The following is a 20,857-nucleotide window of genomic DNA, read 5'->3' as shown; positions in this document are numbered from 1 at the left end:
ATTGCTCTCGAGCACAGCAAAACCTTAAAGAGATTCCACATATGAATCACACCTAAATTGACAATTTCACAGATTAAGAAAATATAAATGAAAGAACAAATGAAGAACACCACACAAGTTACACATCAATTGATGAATAACAATCAGTTTGGGTAAAACAGTTTGCTCGATAAGAGAGGACACTTCTTCAAAGTTAAATATTTATACATATACTCCAATGTCCAAATGCTCCCGTATGTTATCCACTAAATAAACAACCAAGCTCGGAGCATCTAGGACGAAATTCAAGTTGGATTCAAAGAATATTCGTACATTCACAACTCTGTTAAAAAGTATGGTCAAAATAAGTCAAGTGAATAGTGCACATTGCAAAAATTGGACATGTATTTTGAAACGGAGGGAGTATTATTTAGAGGATACAATTGAAAAATAATGCATTGTAAAATTAAAAGTATCATTCATTTTGTGATGATTTTTTTACAAACTGTTCCCTCACTATGGAACAGAGAGTACTGTACAAAAAATTAATGAGATCAGATATCATAACTAAAACTACGGCATCATTTCCCCCTGAATATGTACGACGTCCTCCTGTTACAAAATGACCATACCAATTACCTCTAACCAAGTATTTTCTTGCTGAAAATATCTTCAAGAGCAATTCCTTGCTTCATATTTTAGATTATCTTCCAACTTCAAATTAAACCAGTGTGATGTTGTGTACGGGCTTCACCGCTTTCATGAACAAGATGCAGAGATCCAAAATGACATGGCCAAACCTTCTTGTGCCTCTAGAATACGAGTAGGAACCCCAAGACTAGGTCAAGTACATACTTGGGGTTCCCTTACCTTGGCATTAAGCTCAATAGAGTTGATTACTTAATTGTGATCCTTCTTACTTTTTTTGAGAAACATTGACATGTGATCGATATACTCACAGCCAGCTTGCTTGCCCATCAACCATTGCAGCGCTTCAGCTGCGGCATCTTTCTCTGCACTCTTCTTATTGTTACAAGGTTGGCCCATTATCTCCACTCCATTGAACTCAACTGTGGCCCGAAACTGGTTGTTCTTCAACTGTTTAGTCTTGTAGACAGGAGCAGCATATCCTGCTCTTGTAAGCAAAGTTTGGAGCTGACTTTTAGAATTATCACCCCCAGGTCCACTCTCTGTTCTTGGAACCAAGGATGCTGGGTGTGGGGCCATCACAGGTATATTTGATGGTTTAAGGACCTGACGACCAAATACAAATCTTCCTTCACATGAGTCGTGGGAAATCAGAAAACGTATCGCAGATAGGAGGTTATGATATGAGTGTACGCTCATTCTTGGAGAAAGCAGCTGTCAAGCACAACAATGCATATTAAAAATTATTGTCCATACCGTCTGCAGTAATTTAGCAAAAAGAAAAGGTACGAAAACAATGCTACATCCATTTGCATTAAGAAACTATGCACAGGTTTTTGTTATAACTAATCTAATTTCAAATAATAAGGAAAAGCTGGTCTGAGCATGAGCACCTACTTTGCTCTGAATGAAGTCATCAAGTTCTCTCCTTATACTTTGATACATATCAGCAACAGTAGGTTCCATGAAAAACTCCAGATATCCTCCTAACATTTTTAAATGATTATCCTGGTAGAAAAGATTTGATTCAGTAAACCACGATACAATTAAAACTTAGACTTCAATTTGAAAATATAACATTCTATAGAACAAGCTTAAACATTACAACCAATAAAAACCACATGTCACTTACAGCATCTCCTTTTGATAAGCTTCCACCAAACAAAAGCATCATTGAATCAGAGACAGCTGTTGAGTCACGGAGAAAAACGGAGTTCACTTTTATCTTCTCATTAAAAACTAACCACGGATATGGAATTCTTGTTTCTCGAGCATTGACCGAGTTCTAGGCAAATCGAATGGACAGGCATTTAAAAAGGAAAGCAAAAAAAGAATCAAAAGACAACATAAAACTCGAGTACAATTTCAAGAATTCATAACCAGCAGGAATTAAAATGATTAAAGGACTAACCGAGTATAAGAGAACTTGACCATCCTCCATTGTTTTCAAAGCAAATGACTTCTCATTATGCTGCAAATGAAGTTACATCATATTTCAGTCCTAAAACATAAGAATATGCTAATTATACTAGATACTAAACTAACACATTGCATAGCTCCAACCAGTAATTTTTTTCCTTCTGAAAACAGTGACATAATAAAATTTCAGATGAGCATAGTGTAATGAGAATTTGATGATCAACGGTAGTTTAAATCATGACGAATTTTCATATTTAACTCGAATCTAAAAACATATCATCATGTATCACAACTTATAGTAAAAACACTAATTATTTTTTAATTTAAAAAATATTTCATCAGGTCTCTTATATATAATCATAATCATGTAAGGAAATTTGCAAATACAAAAACTTCAAACTTTTCTACAAACAAACTAGTGAAGCTAGAACTGCTAAGGGTATGTGTAAAACGATAATAGATCTCGTCTTGTATATATATAACACACACACACACAACAGGTCAAGTGCACCGTAAACGCCCAAGACAACTAAAGGAAAAAAACACCAAAACCCCAAAAAACAAAAAGCACCTGCACGGAAAAACAAGAGATCTCCTTTTCAACATTAACTTTAACGAATTTTTTATCAATCGGGGCCTAAGAGGCTGTTGTTTACCCAGCATGTCAGTGGCTGAGTCCACTTATCTCCAACTCTTGAACTTAAAATGAAAATATAAAGATAGGTGCAGAGACTCGATGGAAGTCAACCTCATAAAATATTTTTCATACAGTAAAACTACAAGAAAAGGGCACACAAAGTCATTATATAATTAATTGCCCTTTGAATCAATGACTTGGAAAGCTTTGACGTGAGGAAAGGAAAATCCGGATTTAACAAAGATTAGGTTATAAAGGAAGGGGGCAATAGGGAAAAGATCTTGTGCACATGTTAAAACAGATGTCATATTGAAGAAAAAAGAAGTTATGAAGAGAATTTGTTCCTCTTGGATCCAATCTACATCGAGCACTGATTAAGGGGAAGGGGAACAGATCTACATCGAGCACTGATTAAGGGGAAGGGGAACAGCTTTGATATTGATGCATATTATATAAAAAGACATACCACCACAGAACAAATTCCAGGGTATAGACCATAGCAAATAACTGCCCGGATAAGATTCACATCATAGCTCCATGCGTCACAGCTGGTTGTGTTGCTATCAACTAATCCAATATCCGTAAGCAGCCCTATGAATTCCCTCCGAAGAGCATCAATAGCCTTCATGGATTGGAATGACAGAAAGTTTTTCCAGCAATATTCATATCCAACCAGGTCAATCTCAGCCTCTTTCCAACCCGCATAGGCACGTACAAGTGCTAGGTGGTCACTGTATGCACCTGCATATTGAGATTTTGCTGCCTCTGCAAGCTACAGTGAAGAACTTTGAACTCAAATAATGAAATCAAGTTCAGGAGCATTAGCCAATCATCCGAAACAGAAGCAACTTACATCTTTTTTATCCATTGGTGCAAGAAAAGGATCTCTTATGCTAAGTCCAGCAACAACAGTTAATATAGGATCCAAGCAATTGAAGATAGCCCCTAATATAAGCATCTTTCCAAGTTTGGGTTCCATAGGAAGCATTGTCAAATAGCTTCCTGTCAATTGAAAAAACCAATCACAAGTTTTCACCATTTTGAGGGAAAATTAAGAAGCCAAATTTTCCAGTACTAGGTCAGGTATCAACCTACCTAGAGTAGTCAGATTCTCATTCTCATCCAAGGCCCCAATTATTTTTAAATATTCAACTGCATTTTGTACCTATGAATAAATAATCAAGCAAAAATGAGGCAAAATTTATATTAAAATAATCAACAAAATAAATGAATAAACAACTTATCTGATTAAAAATAAAGGCATGCATGATTTGACGGAGTTCTAAAGAATAAATCAACTTTATTAATTATTACCGCCAGTATCTCAGGAGACTGCAAAGCCCTAGACAAGAAATCAGATATACTTCCAAGTCTTAGACTTTTGATTTGTAAACAGAGAGACTGCAAAGGTGTTCTCAAAATTTCTGGCAATTGATACTCTGCAAAAGCATCATATACACATCTAGGATACAGATGGTAACACTCTCCAGGTTGAACACGACCGGCTCTTCCTCTTCTCTAGAAAAAAGGATACAGGGGAAAACAGAATAACATTAATTAATGTTTAACATCCAACGATTTCATGATTAATACCTTAACTCACACAAATGCCCCATAAACGCATAGCCTAGAGAACAAAATGTTAATATCAATCTGAATACCTTCACTCTCACAACACACTAAACCTGGACGTATAATCATGTGCCAACCCCCTCCCCTGAACTAAAAAAGTATTCAAATTGTCCGATTCACTGTATAAATGATGGTATCAGGACTGCTGCCAAATGGCGTTGTACCAAGCTGTTTAAAAAGCCAATAGAATGAATGGAACCTCTTAGTGAGATTAAATGATTGTGGTTTATTTGACCCTATGCAATAGAGGGTCGGGATACTAATTATTAGTAATAATTTTAAGTCTTCTAGAGAAGTACAGAAAATTTCACATCTGAATCTGTCTGAAACGTTCTGCCCTAGAGTTCTACTTTTCTGCCTATAACTTCTATCTTCTCTTTACTACCCACATAATGTTATTTCATTGTTACTACTGTTGAAGTAATGAGATTTTACATAAAAGGAGGAGAAATAATAAGAAATGGGAGATTAGTCACGTTAGTCCCTGAATAGGAAAGGAGTCGTCACAAAAGACTAAATACTAATCCCTATTTATATAAATTTATCGAAATCAACCCTAGGAGAAAAATCTAAGATACACTAAGATTGAAAACTGATCCTAAGAGACAAACCAAAATATTCTAACATAACATCAAGATGTTGTGAGATTTCTTTTATATTCTACTTCGGATTCGTCATGCAAAAGATGCAAATTTATCATGCAAAAATTCGAACTCAACCCAACTAAACTGTAAAAATTGTTCCACTAGTCAAGAATCTAAAGCATTCAGTCAAACTAAACTGATAGGAACTAGGCAGAATTCTTGCCAAAAGTAAACCAATATACATCCATACATATACATAATGACAACATGAAAAACGATGTCCAGAAAAATTTAACATATTATATAAGTGGTCAACGCCAGATGCATAATTAACAAAATTATAATATTACTTGATGAGCAGAAGCCTTAGAGATCCATGTAGGAAGCAAACAAGGTGTGTTATTCAGTGCATCATATGATGTTTCTTTTGCTTTTCCACAGTCCAGAACAAAAACAACATCATCTACTGTGATACTCGTTTCAGCAATATTTGTTGCTAGCACTACTTTTCTTACTCCATCTTCAGGCTCTTCAAATATTAACTTCTGCATATCCAATATGCACAATTTATATAAATATTAGGTGTAAGTAGGACGGCCAATCACATACTTCCTTTCTTCAACAAAAAACTGTACATGTAATATATTGTTAAAAGTGGTTTTCAGAAAGAAAAAAAATTGATATGGGATCTTAGCATGCTTTTTATTTCAAACATAAGATTTTGCAAATTTTGCTGCTAAACTAAGTGCTGATAGGTTAGGTAATAACACAAATTCTAACATTCAGTAGTCAACAGACAGACGATTACTTGCTCTGAGCTAGCCATTGAGCCATGACATGTAAGCAACAAAACACGCTTCGGATCTCCCAAGACATAATGTGTTTGGAGCTTCTCTTTCAGAGAGCTTATATCATCCCACCCAGTCATGAAAACCAAAACAGCACCAGGCCTTTTATTCTCACAAATATCACACAGGATATATTCTATGAGACTAAAACCAATACAGTCAGGATTCCAGCATGACAAAGACTCCTGTGTCTGAAGGCTGTACTCTCTGAAGTCAGCAGATCTAATTGCATCCTGGTCACATTTTCGAAAAATGAATGAAAATTAAGAAAGTACTAAACAAGTGCTGAAGCAACTGCAGTTCATAATTTTTTACATACCTCTACAGCAGAAGCAATTTGGCTTTTCCTCTTTCTTGGAGCCTGTTTGTTCATTTTCCAAGCCCTTTCTTGACCATAATCATCAATTTGATTAGAAGGAGTCAATCGATAGCCCGTGATTTCAAGAATGTTCTCCAAAAAAAGAGTTCTAACAGGGTGTGTAAAGCCCTATATTAATAAGCATACCAGCCAAATCAATTAATAAACTTATATTTCTTGGCACCTAAGTATTAGCCTTTCAATCAGCAAATATTTAAAATATCTATCCCAAGAAAGGTAATCAAAAAATTTTAAAACTGAAATAGAAACATGAATTCGTAAACAATTTCATTCCCATCTAGGATGACATTTTACCTAGTTTGAACCCTCTTAGGAGGATTTGGATAGACCTAAGTAAACCTCAAAAAACCGGCTCGTGAGGTAAGGAATGTCTTCCACTTATAAACACCTTTTCAGGCCTTATGGCTTATCACATCAGATGTGGAACTCTAAACAACCCCATTTACTAAATTCTTCCAAATCATCTAATTTTATTTCATCTTTCAAACAATATTTTAAAACCAAACACCAAAAATTATCGTATCTGCATTGTTATTTTGTTTCAATCAATTCAAAGCCCTAAAATATCTTGTTACCACATCCAATTAGCAATAACTTTGTAGTGGTTGATTGTTGAAACACAATCCTCGTGGAAATGATAACTTACCCTCAACTGTTACTTGATACGATCGGTGCACTATCTATAAAAAGTAGTGTAATGAAATACATTATCAATGATTCCTGAAATTGAAAATCCTCAATCACATTGAACCCTTTTAGGGACAATTTCAAGACTAACTTGAATGGCTCAAAAGGACTAATATGAAAGGATTTTCAGTTTCAGGGGTCACTTTGGAATTTTGTTAATTTTGGGACCAAATTGCTTAACCTGTACAACTTAAAGGGACTAAAATAACTACTCACTCATATTTCAACTTAAAACATTGAATCAATTCATCATGGACTAGTAGGCCATTTATACAGTTCACCAATCATACAGTCAGTTCAACAGTTCTAAAAGCAGTTTTTAGATCAACGGTATGTTTGGGCAGACAAAACCTGTTATGGACCAGTTAACTATAGAATCTATTAGACTAACCAATTCACTTTGGATTTTCATTTCTGCTCCAACATTCATGGTCCATTGACCATAAGATATTCCCAAAGACACAACGGCCCAGATTACAACATATACAAGGAAATATCATTTAGTTTCTGAAACGCACCAGTATGTTGACTATTGGAGCCCCATTAAAGTACGAAGAGAAGAGCTCTGCATCTAGGGTAGCACTCATCAAAATCAGTTTGAGTTCGGGCCGATGGGGAAGGAGTTCTTTAAGGACAATAAGCAGAAAATCTGTTATAAAAAAAGGCAAGAACATTAATATTCAAGAGAAATCTTCTGAAAGTCAAACACTCGATTAAATTCAGAGTTCAACCTTCATTCATCCCACGTTCATGAATTTCATCCACAATAACATGAGTTACGCCTTTGAGGTTTCTATCAGCCAGTAATCTTCTTAATAAGATGCCCGTAGTGCAAAAGAGAAGATGGGTATCCCTCCCTTTCATTCCCTCCAGTCGAACTTTATATCCAACCTTTCAACGAAAAAGTGTGTGTGAGCCACCATTAGAGAAATACTTAAGTTCTCATGTCAAAGTAATTAGTTGGGATATTATATTTAAATAATTTTCATTGGCAGACAAACTCACAGATTCGCCCAATTTCTCCCCTCTCTCAAAAGCAACCCTTTCCGAAACAGACATGGCTGAAATTCGTCTTGGCTGCGTGCATATAATATTACAAGCAGCTCCATGAACTGATTCTATCTCAGACTCTAAAATAAATTGTGGAATTTGTGTTGTCTTGCCACAACCTGTTTCACCTGAAATGATGACTACCTGCAAAATATGTCGTAGTAATTAACAATTGAATTATAGATGTCAATTTACAACAAGATTGAAAATTGAAATTAAGACTATGAACTATTTTAAAAATATATTTGGCGGCAACCAGCCAACACATATGAATCAAAGTATAGGATAACATGGTATTTAAACAAGATGTGTAGTACAATTTTATTAATTTTCTTATTAATAGAAGCATTTATTATCCCAATAAACCGTTGGTAGTTCAGCAAAAGAATTTCTGGTCACACTATCAGTCTATCAGCGGGCAAATAAAAGCTGAAAATATTTTGTATAATTCCAAGGGTCTCAAGGATCCCACGTGCACTGCCAAGAAAAGAACTGTATCATTCTAAGAGACTAAATATGCTTTTAGTCACTTTAAATATAGTGACTTTTGTTTTAGTCCCAAAGTATTTATTACCATTTCGATCCCTCAAAATTTTAGAGTGGGAAATTTTAGTCCCCAACCATTTCCTTGTCAGCTACGTTGGGAGGAGAATGTCACGTCAGAGTTTCCACGTGTCCAAATTTATCTTGCATGGATTAAAATGTGGCAAAAGATTACTTAAGTGTAAAGTCATGTCATCGTCTTCTTCTCTACCTCTGTTGGAATAAATAAAATAATAACCAACATTTCTACCTTTCTATTCCAATAAATCAATCTAATCCTTACCCAAAAACCCACGACCTGTAATAATGAATCGTAGAATGGTGGCTCATAAAAAAGGGTAAGAAGAAACCGAGTTTTAGACGCATGAAACCATCAGCCCCTGCGTCAACAACAATGGTGAAACTGATAACGCAGCCACAAATAAAGCCCACACAAACCACGGATCCTCACACGTCCTACTAAAAAACATCATCCAAAGCCAAGAATGTCTTGAGCAGGAGCTCTAGCTGCTGGCAGGAGGTTGGCTTTGTCAGATTCCAAAGCCAGTGTGGAGAGCTTCTGTGTGTTTTATCAAGGTTTGAACAATTAATTTCTTTAAATTCTAACTATGGGCCTGTTTGTTTTGGATTTTTTGACAAAAAATCTATTTTTTTAACCAAAAAATCACTTTTATTGTTTTAATAGTTTGTTTCTGATTTTTAAAACATCCATTTTGTTAAAGAAATCATTTTTAACCTCAATATGAAAAGCTATTCCTAGTAAATAAACGGAAATTAACTTCAGCTTTTCTCAAAAATCTCTTTTTTAAAATAAAATAATTATTTTAAGCCAAAACAAACGCAGTCTTTATATCTTATTCTAGTACAGGTGCGGAAAGCTCCAATGTGTTTCATCAAGGTTTGATCATTTCATTTTTTATTCTAACTTTATCATAAACTATTGTGATTTATGACAGTTAACGATACTCTTGTGGATGTGATTCTTTTCAATTTTCGTTTCCATAAATCAAATTTGATCAAGTGTAAAAGAATGTTGAAAATTAAACTCAACCTCAATTTCCTATTTGGGACACATTTAAACCACTTTGACAGCTGCCACTTCACACGGGATGACACAATGCCACATTACATCACTCTCATTATCACTTGTGTCTGAAAAAGAATAACTAGAGCAGTGCAATAGAGCAATTGATCTGATAGAAATTTTTTATCTTCTGGACAAAATAATAAATCCATATCATACTCCCGATATTTATGAACAAGAGTCCATGATACAAATCTCCCGATAGCCAACCTCTACCCCAAAAACAACCCCCTCTTTAATGACCACTGCAGTAGCCGCCACAGCAATTCAACAATACCACCAACATATTTAAACCATTCATTCTCTAATAAAAGAATTACCTCTATAATATTACCTGGTATCTTTGGTTTAAAAATTTCGACCACCAAAACTCCAATTTATTTTTTTCAGTATGGGTGGATTTCGCGATACAATTTTCAGTTTACATAAAAACATTGAATTTATCCTCCGAACCACCTCACAACTGTTCTTCAGCATGTAAGCCAGTCAAATTGGCCAACATGAATCGACATTTCAACATTGCTATCACAAGACTGACATGAACATGTCAGTATGGTGATGCACAAAGAGGCTTAATCTATAAAATAAATAGCCCTAATGAAACACATTATACAACTATCAACCTATAATGCTGTTAATAAATCAAAGAGGCTTAATCTATAAAATAAATAGCCCTAATGAAACACATTATACAACTATCAACAAACCTGATTCTTTGATATGACTGATAATATTGCTTCTTTCTCTTTATAAGCAGGGAGATTGCTACGAAATTCTAGCATTTTTCTTCCTTCAGGTGATTCCTGAAATAAAAAGGAAAGATGTCAAGAACATTCAAGCTATTTTGTTATCTAAATGGTTTATGAAGTGTTAATTTATAGGGATCTATACATGGAAGAAGAGAAAGAACAAGGAGCTTGCTGAAGTGTTAATTTTTATAGGGATCTATACATGGAAGAAGAGAAAGATCAAAGACTTTGAATTGTGGTTGTTTTTATATAAAAAGTTTGAGCACAAACTCTTATTTATAATAATACTAGACTACTAATCCTTAATTAAACAAGGAAAATAATCATAACAGATATTAAACTCCAATTCTAATTATATAAGAAAACTATTCATCAAATGCATCAACTAACAAAACTAATCATGAGATAATTTAAGATGTTTTAGATTAATACAAGACATGACCCAAATGTTATAATATATTTTTCATATATTCTAACAGTCTAACTCAAGCTAAACTCTAAAGCTTACTAAATTTATCAAACATCCTTGACCCTAGGTGCTATGTTCTAACACCCAAATATTCTCGCAATAATTATAATTTCTTTATACTTTTCTTTTCTTTCAAAAGTTAATCAAACATCCTAGATGTTATATATAAACAGAGCTGCAGAGCGTCTTTCAGACGCGGTTGCAATAGCAGGTCCATGTCCCGTTGCATCCAATTGCACACAATTTTCTAGTGTGTCTATCAAAAGCGCCAGAAAGCCATTAACTAAAGAGATTTAGGCATTTTACGTGCAATTTAAACGTTTACAATGGAAACTGTGGGATGCAACTATCTCTCGGGTGACGCATTCTAGACTCTGTGTAACCAATCCTCTTCAGTATTCTCCATCATCTTTTTGGCCAGAACATGATGGTTTCCAGCAAACCCAGTCATTGTTGCCCTATTTTCTCCTTCTCTTGCGCAACATGCTTCTGATGCTCTGTTTTTCGTTGTGATCACTGTCCAGAAACTTGGGAACCCAGATCTCTAGTCCCCTTCTTTACCTTTTCTTCTCTTTTTGTGTTCTAGCTTCTGAATTACTGAAATCATGCCGTGCTTCTGAGTTAAGTTCAATTTTAGACCTTTTTGTTACTGAATTCAAGCTGTGACCCAGTGTTATCCTCTCTTCGGTTCAAATATACAGCAAGTTGAAAATTCAGTTTTTTGTCCCCTCTTTCTCTTTTCTTTTCTTCTCTTCTCTTTTTCTTTGTTTTTGGTTCAGCAGGTTGGAAAATCATGAGTTTTGAGCAATATCTTAATTTTCGAGCAATTGTATGCATATGCCATTACTGATTTAAGTTGTATAAAAAAAATTCAAAAAAGCAATCATCCCGCTATTGGTACTGATAACGCTGGCTTTTTTTTTTGTTGAAAAGGGTAAAAACAAATAAGCTCACAATACAGGGTTTACAAAACATGGCCAGAAAGGCAACTAAGGGCTGTTGGAGATTTGGAAAAGATACACATTCTAGTAAAGATAATTCAACCAGATTAATGGAATCATATGTTAAAACTAGTATCTGTAAGCACTTGTTAAGATTGAGATCCTACCTAGGATCGTGAGGGGGTATTGTAACAAGCCGCAAACCTGACCAAGAAAAACAAAACCTTTAGGCATATGACTAATGGTTGTAAGGTCATAAAATCGCCTGATCCTACTATCTAATTTGTGATCTTAACAACAATGACTAATGACCGTGAAGAACCATCAAAACTTTTTCTTTTATCCTATTACCATATAAGTTAGGCATGAACGCAATAGCCATCTTCCATACCACAGCTCTCAAAATTGAAGTTCAAAGAAAACAAATGATTATACACGAAAAGACCTTCTCTTTTCTTTTTCCCCAATAAAACGTTGCAACAACTTGGGTAACATCTTACATGGAATATAAAATACAAAGTAGTAACAAAGTTAATATCATCAACATCTTATGAAACTGAATTGTGGAACAATATAAAAGTGAAAAAATTGAAAGTGCAAACGAACGATATAACAATGCAGAACAAGGAAGACATGAAATTATTTTATATTAATAAATCAAAATAACCTGCCAGGCTTGTTGTTGATCACGCATTTGTAAGCTTATCTGCCGGGCAATTTTCTCCACAACAGACTTACTGGATGCTAGTGGTTCAGGTTGCACAAAAAACCCTTCATCTGTACCAAGACTGCCATCACTGCTTGATCTTGCAAAAGACGAATCTGAAAAGCTTTTCTTTACCCTGGACTTTTGGCTAAGGTATTCCTCAAAATATGCACCAACCCGCTTGAATACGGTGAGAGGCATGCTCACCTATCAATAACTAATAGCTTTACTAAGGTGTCTCATGAAATTTGATCTAAAATTCACTATGCTTAACATACATTCAAGCAGAAGAATAGTAGAAAGGGGGGAGTAAAAAGGTAAAATATTTAATGAACCCTGAGCTTTTGTATAGTATCTAAAATCATAGAAAATGGGATAGTAGATGGCAAATGACAAAGCATGACATATACCTCTCTCTGAGGCCGTCTTTCGTCCAAATCATATCTGTAATTCGGAAGTGGCGCCTTACTAAAGACAACAACCTTCGAATACTTATGGCTGCCATAAACAAGCAGAATCAAATTAAACAAAAAAAGACCAAACCAAACAATACTTTTGATTCAAAGGCATTAAGTATTCAGATCAGATAATACAAAACACACCTATACAGTCCCATTCTAGTTGCCAAAACTGCAATGTCATCAAAATCACGCCTATCTTTTTTCTCCCTCGAAATCACCTCTTGCTTACTCTTATCATTCAACAGCATCGTTAATTTCCTCTTCCATTCATTCATGTTCTCATTGAGGTAACCACTCTACAAAACAAAAAATCATACCAAGCAAAAAACAACACATAAAAATTAACATTCAAGTCGAAAACCACTACTATACAAAAACCCACGGTTACACTTTGAATTACAGACCGACACTTCTGATAGAAGGTATGTCTGACACACATGTTATAATTCAATTATATTAAATAATGCCATTTTTTCAAATATTTACATGTCTCATATTGTCGTCTTTGTTGTCGCTAGAGCCGACACTTAATTTTATATATATCAAGTATTATTTACACATGAATAGAAGGCAACATTCAATCAAGAACATTATCACTTTGAACTACTTAGTACTGATACCTCTGGTAGAAGCTGTGCCCGGTGTGTCAGTGTCCAACACCGTCACAAGATACATGTCGTTACATTCAATTATATTCAATTATGTCATCTCTTCAACTTATTACGGGTGTTGATATGTGTAAGTGTAGTCTCAGGTGTCTGTGTCGGTGTCGGTGCTTCAGGTGTCGGTGCTTCAGGTAATAAAGAAAGATAAATAAACATACGAAGGAGAAATTTAAATGAAGTTACCGGTAGGGAAGGAACGTGAAGTTGATGATTGGAGCAATCCTCGGAAATGGCATCGTCGTAAGCAGAAACGAAGCGAGAATTTGCATTGTTGTTGGATAAGGGGGTTTGGAGAGTGGTAGGTGGCGGTGGTTGATTTTGGCTGAGTTTGACGGAAATGGGAGCGGGGGAGTTAGCGGCGGCGGAGGTAACGACGGAGCGGAGACGGTGGTGAGGAGGAACGTAGATGGCGCCATGGGAGGACAGCGAAGGGCGGTCCTTCATGGCGAGATGATGAAATGAGAGGTTTAGGGTTTTTTTGGGAAATGGTGATATGATGATGGAGTTGGAAGCATGCAATGCAATGCAAGGTTCGGTAAAACGGCGTCGTGCTGGATATTGTTGTGATGAGTCGATTCTATGTGTGCGTGTATCTGTGTGTCAGTGTGACGGAAGAATGAACTGTGAAAAACAACGATGATGAACTATGCTCATCAGATCTCTCTTTCACGCGCGTATTGAAAGCGTGCAGTTACATCTTAGGTCATTTCACTCGGTCAACGGTCAACACTTCGTCTAACTGTATTTGATTTGCAAAATCACACATTGTGATCTTCTTAAGCTTTTAAGGTGTAATTTTTTATCAAAATTGTGTTAGCTCATTGTGATTATGCCATTCTAACTATAAATTCAAATAAAGTGGATATGCCATCCTAACTATAAATTTAAATAAGGTGGATATAGATATGTATATGCGTGATCATAATGAGAATTTTGTCCGATATAGACAAAAAAATTCTCTTCTATTATCGTTTATGGAGGGTGGAGTTGATGGTTTACTACAAGCGAAGCGATGAGCTAAACCTTAATTATGTTATATTTAAGCTTGATGCAAAAGTGGTTGTAGAGATTTTCAATAAATCATGTCTCGGTTTATCTTATTTTTGTTATATCCTGAGAGATTGTATATTTTTTATAGAAAGAATAGGATATCGTATCTCTTGTTTAGTTTATTTGTGTTCAAACTCGTTGCTGGAAGGTAAGAAAGTAGTAGCATCTGAAAGTTCGCTATAGGGTAAGAAAATAGTAGCATCTGAATTAGCCATGGTTGTTATGGATATAGTTTTTCCTCGAGATAAGTTTGCTCTGGTAAAAAAATACGCATTTAATATTTTTTTAAAATTTATTTATCAAAACAATATTAAGAAATATATACAATTTTGCTCATGAAGTATAAGGCTGTTTACCTTGTGAATCCGTGAAAACCAAAAATGTTTTGACTAATGAAGTTGGTGAGAGATGGTTGGAGGACGGATGAGGGTGTATAGAGATTTAAAAGTCGGTTTGATTTGTTTTCAAGAAAGAAAAAAAATTGAATCAATAAAAATAATTGGTTTAGTTTTGTTTGGTTTTTTATAATCTTTTATCATGAAAATCTAACCAATTAAAATCAAAGAAAAATAAGTAGGGTTGATTCCGTTTAATTGGGTTGATGTTTAAAAAAATAAGAAACTTATTTTTAAAAGTCTAAAAAAATATACATTGTGGATTTTTATACTATTTTTTTTTTTGTGTTGGCCGAGGTTCGAACCCCAGACCTTGCATATATTATGTATTGTCCTCTTACCAACTGAGCTAAGTTCACGAGGACGGATTTTTATACTATTAAAATAAGCACGTAAGCTATGATGGAAAATTAAATATATAGAGTAAAAAATACAATGGTTCGAAATAAAATTAATATTAATATAAATAATAATAAAATATAATAGTTTGATTAGATTCTCAGGCGACCTGTATTGAATGACATAGAACTGGTGCTCAAGCTAATAGTGGCCAACCGATTGGTTTGGTTATGAAGGGGAAAAATTTAGCTTATTTAATTAAGTTAAGATCTGACCTAGTTAATCGACGCATTAGTTTGGTTCTTAAGCCTATGAAAAATTGAATTTTGCTCTCCACCCAGCACAAATCACTCGCACCCTACAGCCCTTCCATTTTTACCCTTGCGCAAGTTAAGTCACGCTGCGCAACTTAACTTGCGCAAGTTATATTTTATGCGTGGCTTAACATGCGTTGCGTGAGTTAACTTGCGCAGCGTTAGTTAAGTCATATAACACCAACACAGAAGCACATTTCTCCAACTTCTCTCCAACTTCCCAACTTCGAAAATTTTCCCCCCATATCTGATTTTCATCATTCTTGCGCCATTCAAAGCCAATTTCTCCCACATTATCAAGTAAGTGATGATTACCCTACTTAATTGCATTTAACCTGTAGAAATTTTAGTTTTTTTGAAGAAATATAACATTTTTAGGTTTTTATAAATTTGGCTTGCAAGTTAGTTTTGATGATTGTTAATGACGAATTAACTTAGGAATTGTTGTTTAGAAGTTGTTTAGAGTAGAATGTGGTAGTTTAGGGTCTACAAATTGTTAGATTAAGGTAGTTGTTTGAAAATTGCACACCATGTGTTTGGTAAAATGTCTCAATGGTAAGTATTTTGTTTTTTTTGGATTGTGACTTATCAAATTAGTTAGCATATGGTTTGTTAATTTTGATTATAACATGTTTGACTGCAATGTGGTAGTTTACGGATTGAAATGACATTGTTGGAATTTTAGTGTTGTTGTTGAATTGTTGGAAATGACACAATGTGCGTGTGAAAATGTATATTGAATTTGTGTTTTGTTAAATGTTGTGCAGATATGCCTCGGAGGAATACGTCTCAGAGATCGCCTGAGCCGCCTGAGCCACCTCAGGATAGGAGTGACAGATTTAGGGCAGGGAGGATGGCCCCTACTAGTAGTGCACGGAGGGAGAAAGAAGCATTACGCCCTCCTATGGCTGGTCGAGTGAGAGGTGGGGGAACGAGACTTACTAGAGATGGTGCTGCAGGGGGGTCAACGTCGCAGACGGGTCCATCCCAGACTATGGACCCGACGCAGTATCAGCAGCATTACGAGGTCTATCAACAGCCGCATGATGCGTATCAGTTTCAGGAGCCTCAGCCTCACCAGTACCAGTTTGTTATTGAGGAGCCTGCTGTTGAGGAGCCGCCTGTTATTGAGGAGCCTCAGCAGAATAGTGAGCCTGAGCAGCCTCAGCAGCCTGAGCAGTCCGGGCCTCGTTTTCAGGGGGTGCCGAGGGTGGTGTACGAGGCCGGTCCGGACGGCTATGCGGGGGGCCTTCTGATCTCACGCTTTTACCTAACTTTGGTGGACATGTGGCATGTAGGATACGGGTTGATGTCGATGTAAGTATAATTTAATGTTTATTTTACTTATTTTTTGTTTTGAAATTCAATTAAAATAATTAATGTTGTTGTTAAATGTCTATGCTATTCTTACTCAGTGTTTATTTTACTTGTTTTACTATTTATACAACTTATTCTAATTATTATTTTACTTATTTAATGTTAGAATTAACATTTATGTTAACATATATTTAATGTTTGTTTTACTTATTACTTATTTAACGACTTATTGTTTATTGTGTTTTGTTTTTGTATTTAAGTTTCGAAGAAAACATAGGGTGAAAGGTATCTCGCACGAGAATAAGCTGAGCATTAAAAATTTGGCATTGCCTATTCCGGGGGAATAAAATGAGTGGTTTTGGGATGAAGTGAATATGTCTGGTCTGACTCCCCTCCTGACTAGTGGGTACGAGAACATATCTCACGGGTTCGTTTGTGCGATGACAGAGAGATGGCATGAGGAGACCAGCAGCTTCCATCTACCGATTGGAGAGATGACCATCACACTAGATGATGTGGCGTGTCTCCTAGGCATTCCCATCACTGGGAGACTCCTTCCTGATAGAGAGTTAACCCGTGAGGAGGGGTTAGAGATGATGCAGACGGACCTACTATTTACATAGGAGGATGCCGCTAAAGAGCTGATAAAACAGGGTGGTTCTCACATCAGTTTTGGTGTACTGAAGAGGCGATATGAGGAGCTCTTGAATAGGTGTAATCAGCTTCTTGAGGTTGACACAGTCGAGGAGGAGAACGAGCGAGTTGTAGTTAGATTAGCCTGCGTTAAGGCGTTTCTGTTGCTCTTGCTTGGCTGGACCATTTTTTCCGCCAAGAACAGCAAAATCATTAATCTGCTTTGGCTGCTTGCGCTGCAAGATATGGACGAGTTGGACAGCTGGTCATGGGGTGGGATGGGACTTGCTTTCCTATATGAGCAGTTATCTCTTACCTCCGACTCATCTGTGGCCTCCATCGGCGGTTACATGACATTGCTTGTGGTAATAATTGTTTTTCTTCTTTTTTACTTGTTGGATCGTAAATGTTTAGTTGTTTGTATAATTCTTGCGGTGATATAAATATTTGTTTCTTTGTGTTTGCAGGGATGAACTTTGGCGCATTTCTCGAACATCATTCCGAGGATTGATGATGATGCCTATGACCCTACTGTTTCCCCGCTTGTGAGTCAATGGAAACTTCCCAGGGGATTTACTGATCCTCGTCACAACAGAGCTGCCATCGATTCGATGGACCTTTCTCATGTCACCTGGATGTCGTACGAGAGACGACGACACATCACGCCCTTTCAGGATATATGTTGGTACTCAGGATGGATCATGGCCGGCAGAGACAGGATGGTCCGTCACTTGCTAGAGCGGGTTATTAGGCAGTACGGGTATGTCCAGAGAATTCTCAGGCCTTCTACAGACATTGAGGTTCTTGCGGCAGATGATGTGGCCCAGGCCTTCATTGAGTTTGCTCTACATGTCCTCAGCCATCAGCAGAGGGGTCATTCGGTTCCGGATAACCAGCCGTGGGCTCATACTAAGGGGTACATGAAATGGTTCGTTAGAGTATCACATCCTATTGTGCACCCCCCTGCGGCCATTCCTGACTACGCAGCTGATGCCCCTCCTCGTCCTGTCCCTGCTTACGAGGAGGTTCTTGTTGAGCAGCAGTGGGCCAGACATCCTCTCGACCCATACCAGATCATCAGCAACATCAGGGCTAGAGTGGACAGTGCAATTGGGCATCCATATCTGTTTGGTAATCCAGAGGTTCTTCGCATCATGCAGGGCATACAGTCTGAGTGGAGCATGCTGGAGCAGGTGCCGACTCCGCGGAGGAGGAGTAGGAGTCCACGGGATGGACCAGCATGACTTGTGTAGCTTTTATGTTTTATGACTTGTGTAGTTTTTTTTTGTTTGACATTTTGTAGGATTTGGTTGTAATCCTATTACACTTGCGCTTTTTAGCGTTTTTATGACATTATCCGTTATGTTATTCGTTTATTTTATTCCGTTATTTTTTGTAATATAATTATGAGTTGCTCTTGATTGAATGTATTATTGAATGAATGATGAAAATTCTGTTCTTGAATGAATGTATGAAAGAAGGATTGAAAAAATAGGGAAAAAAGAGGTTTCTGCCTCTTCTGGTTGTATGCACATAGTGTGCGTGAGTTAACTCACGCATTTGTAATAGGGTGCGTGATGTGTACGCAAGTTAACTCACGCAGTGTTTTAACACCTGTGTTACTTAAGTTGTGCAACGCATGTTAACTAACGCATACATTTACACTTGCGTTAGTTAACATGCGCAAGGGTAAATATGGAAGGGCTGCAGGGTGGGAGCAAAACGTGCTGGGTGGAGAGCAAAATTCTGAAAAATTTTGTTATCCCATTTAGAACCGTTTTAAACTAGGATGATGTGATAAATGTGTCTATGATGAAATATGATATGTCTTCTTTTTATTAAAAACAAAATGATGTGTCACGAAACATATGAAATATTTGAAGTACCACAAAAAACTATATTAATTGTCATTAATTTTTTTTAACAATTATAAACTCTCATTCTTCTAAAATATCATGTTTTTTGAAAATATAAATTGATATAGTCATACTTATCATGATCTAAAAAATACGATTGTTCACTTTATTTGGGTTGGGAAGATTTGAAGAAGAATGAAGGAGGTCAATTTGTTTATCCCTAGAAATAACCCTTCATTGGAAGACTCATAATATCTCTTTTTAAGCCCCTCTTTGTTATTTTCTATAGCATTACTTTTTATTATCTTTAAAAAGAATTAAATTATCATTTATGATCTCTTCTTAGACGAAGATTGTATTTGGCAGAAAGTCGGTTTTTCTTCCCAACCTTTCTTCTATACCGATTCTGCAATTGAGTGGCTAAAAGAAGGAGCTAATTGTTCCCGATCCACGGTGTTTCTTGCAGGTTTGTGGTGGATTTGGAGGCACCACAACCTTATGTGTCTTAATAATGAAACTTTGTCAGTTACCCGTCTCAGTCTCAATATTTTCAATTCTGCAGAGAACATAAGCTCCTGCCTTCAGAATTTCACTAGCGCCCTCGCCCCTGTTAGACTTATCTGTTGGAACAGCAACAACCATGTTTACACCATTTTAAACGTGGATGGGAGCTGCTTGGGAGACCCCATTCGAACAGGGTTCAGAGGTGTTCTCCGCAACCATTCAGGCACTTACATCTCTAGTTTTTCGGGGTTCATTAACAATTCTCAAGACATTCTCTTTGCCGAGCTATCAGCCCTTCACCAAGGTCTTAAACTGGCAGTCAGCTTAAATTATGAAGAATTGGTGTGCTACTCAGACTCACTCCTCACTGTTAATCTCATCAAGGAGGATGTTTCTCAATTTCATGTTTATGTTGTTATTATTCAAGACATTAAAGACATCTTGAGTTCAAGAAATTTCTCTCTTCATCATTCTCTCAGAGAAGGAAATCAGTGTGCGGATTTTATGGCTAAACTTGGAGCATCGACTGATGATGTTTTGACCATTCATCCTACTCCTCCTGAGGGCCTGCTAACTCTTCTTAGGTCAGATGAATTAGGAAATCTGTTCATTAGGCGCTAGCTGTTTTGTTCCTTTCTTTTCTTTGCTTCTGTTTCTGTTCGTTTTGTTTCTTTTTAATTTGCTTTGTAACCAAAAAAAAAAGAATACTCCCTCCGGTCTCAAATGTAAGAAACTTTTCACTTTTTAGATTCATTCAATAAATGATGTATGTGGTCTATATATAGACCACATACATCATTTATTGAATGAATCTAAAAAGTGAAAAGTTTCTTACATTTGAGACCGGAGGGAGTATACAATATCACGTACATCAAAGGGTATTCAAGAACTAATATCAAGTACTATTGAAGAATCCACTATGAAGAACGTTTGAAAACTCATCATAAAGATTATATCAAATATCATAT

The 20,857-nt window shown here is 36.3% G+C and overlaps 3 protein-coding genes across 3 annotated transcripts; 2 read left to right on the top strand and 1 right to left on the bottom strand.

Annotated features, from left to right (window-relative positions):
- Window positions 1–408: 408 nt before the first annotated feature.
- LOC146958989 (DEA(D/H)-box RNA helicase family protein) lies at window positions 409–14,088 on the bottom strand. The gene is made up of 19 exons (XM_085740508.1): window positions 13,665–14,088; window positions 12,958–13,112; window positions 12,766–12,853; window positions 12,317–12,562; window positions 10,198–10,293; window positions 7,819–8,007; window positions 7,545–7,704; window positions 7,332–7,462; window positions 6,067–6,234; window positions 5,708–5,980; window positions 5,250–5,444; window positions 3,998–4,201; window positions 3,779–3,848; window positions 3,537–3,685; window positions 3,150–3,455; window positions 2,039–2,098; window positions 1,760–1,912; window positions 1,525–1,635; window positions 409–1,341 (listed from the first exon to the last, which is right to left on the bottom strand). The coding sequence occupies exons 1-19, from the start codon at window positions 13,923–13,925 to the stop codon at window positions 880–882; spliced, it is 3,477 nt and encodes a 1,158-aa protein (XP_085596634.1). The 5' UTR covers window positions 13,926–14,088; the 3' UTR covers window positions 409–879.
- Window positions 14,089–16,348: 2,260 nt separating this feature from the next.
- On the top strand, window positions 16,349–16,900 carry LOC146958988 (uncharacterized). The gene has a single exon (XM_085752896.1). The coding sequence runs from the start codon at window positions 16,349–16,351 to the stop codon at window positions 16,898–16,900; it is 552 nt and encodes a 183-aa protein (XP_085609022.1).
- Window positions 16,901–18,230: 1,330 nt separating this feature from the next.
- On the top strand, window positions 18,231–20,510 carry LOC146958987 (uncharacterized). The gene is made up of 2 exons (XM_085752874.1): window positions 18,231–18,722; window positions 19,752–20,510. Exons 1-2 carry the CDS (start codon window positions 18,231–18,233, stop codon window positions 20,508–20,510), a joined length of 1,251 nt encoding a protein of 416 aa, XP_085609000.1.
- The last annotated feature ends 347 nt before the right edge of the window (window positions 20,511–20,857 follow it).

This window comes from Medicago sativa, chromosome 1 (genome assembly GCF_051527215.1).
Source record: "Medicago sativa cultivar Bolivia chromosome 1, Bolivia_mono, whole genome shotgun sequence".
Taxonomy (NCBI): Eukaryota; Viridiplantae; Streptophyta; class Magnoliopsida; order Fabales; family Fabaceae; genus Medicago; species Medicago sativa.
This window is presented reverse-complemented; position numbering and strand designations above follow the sequence as displayed.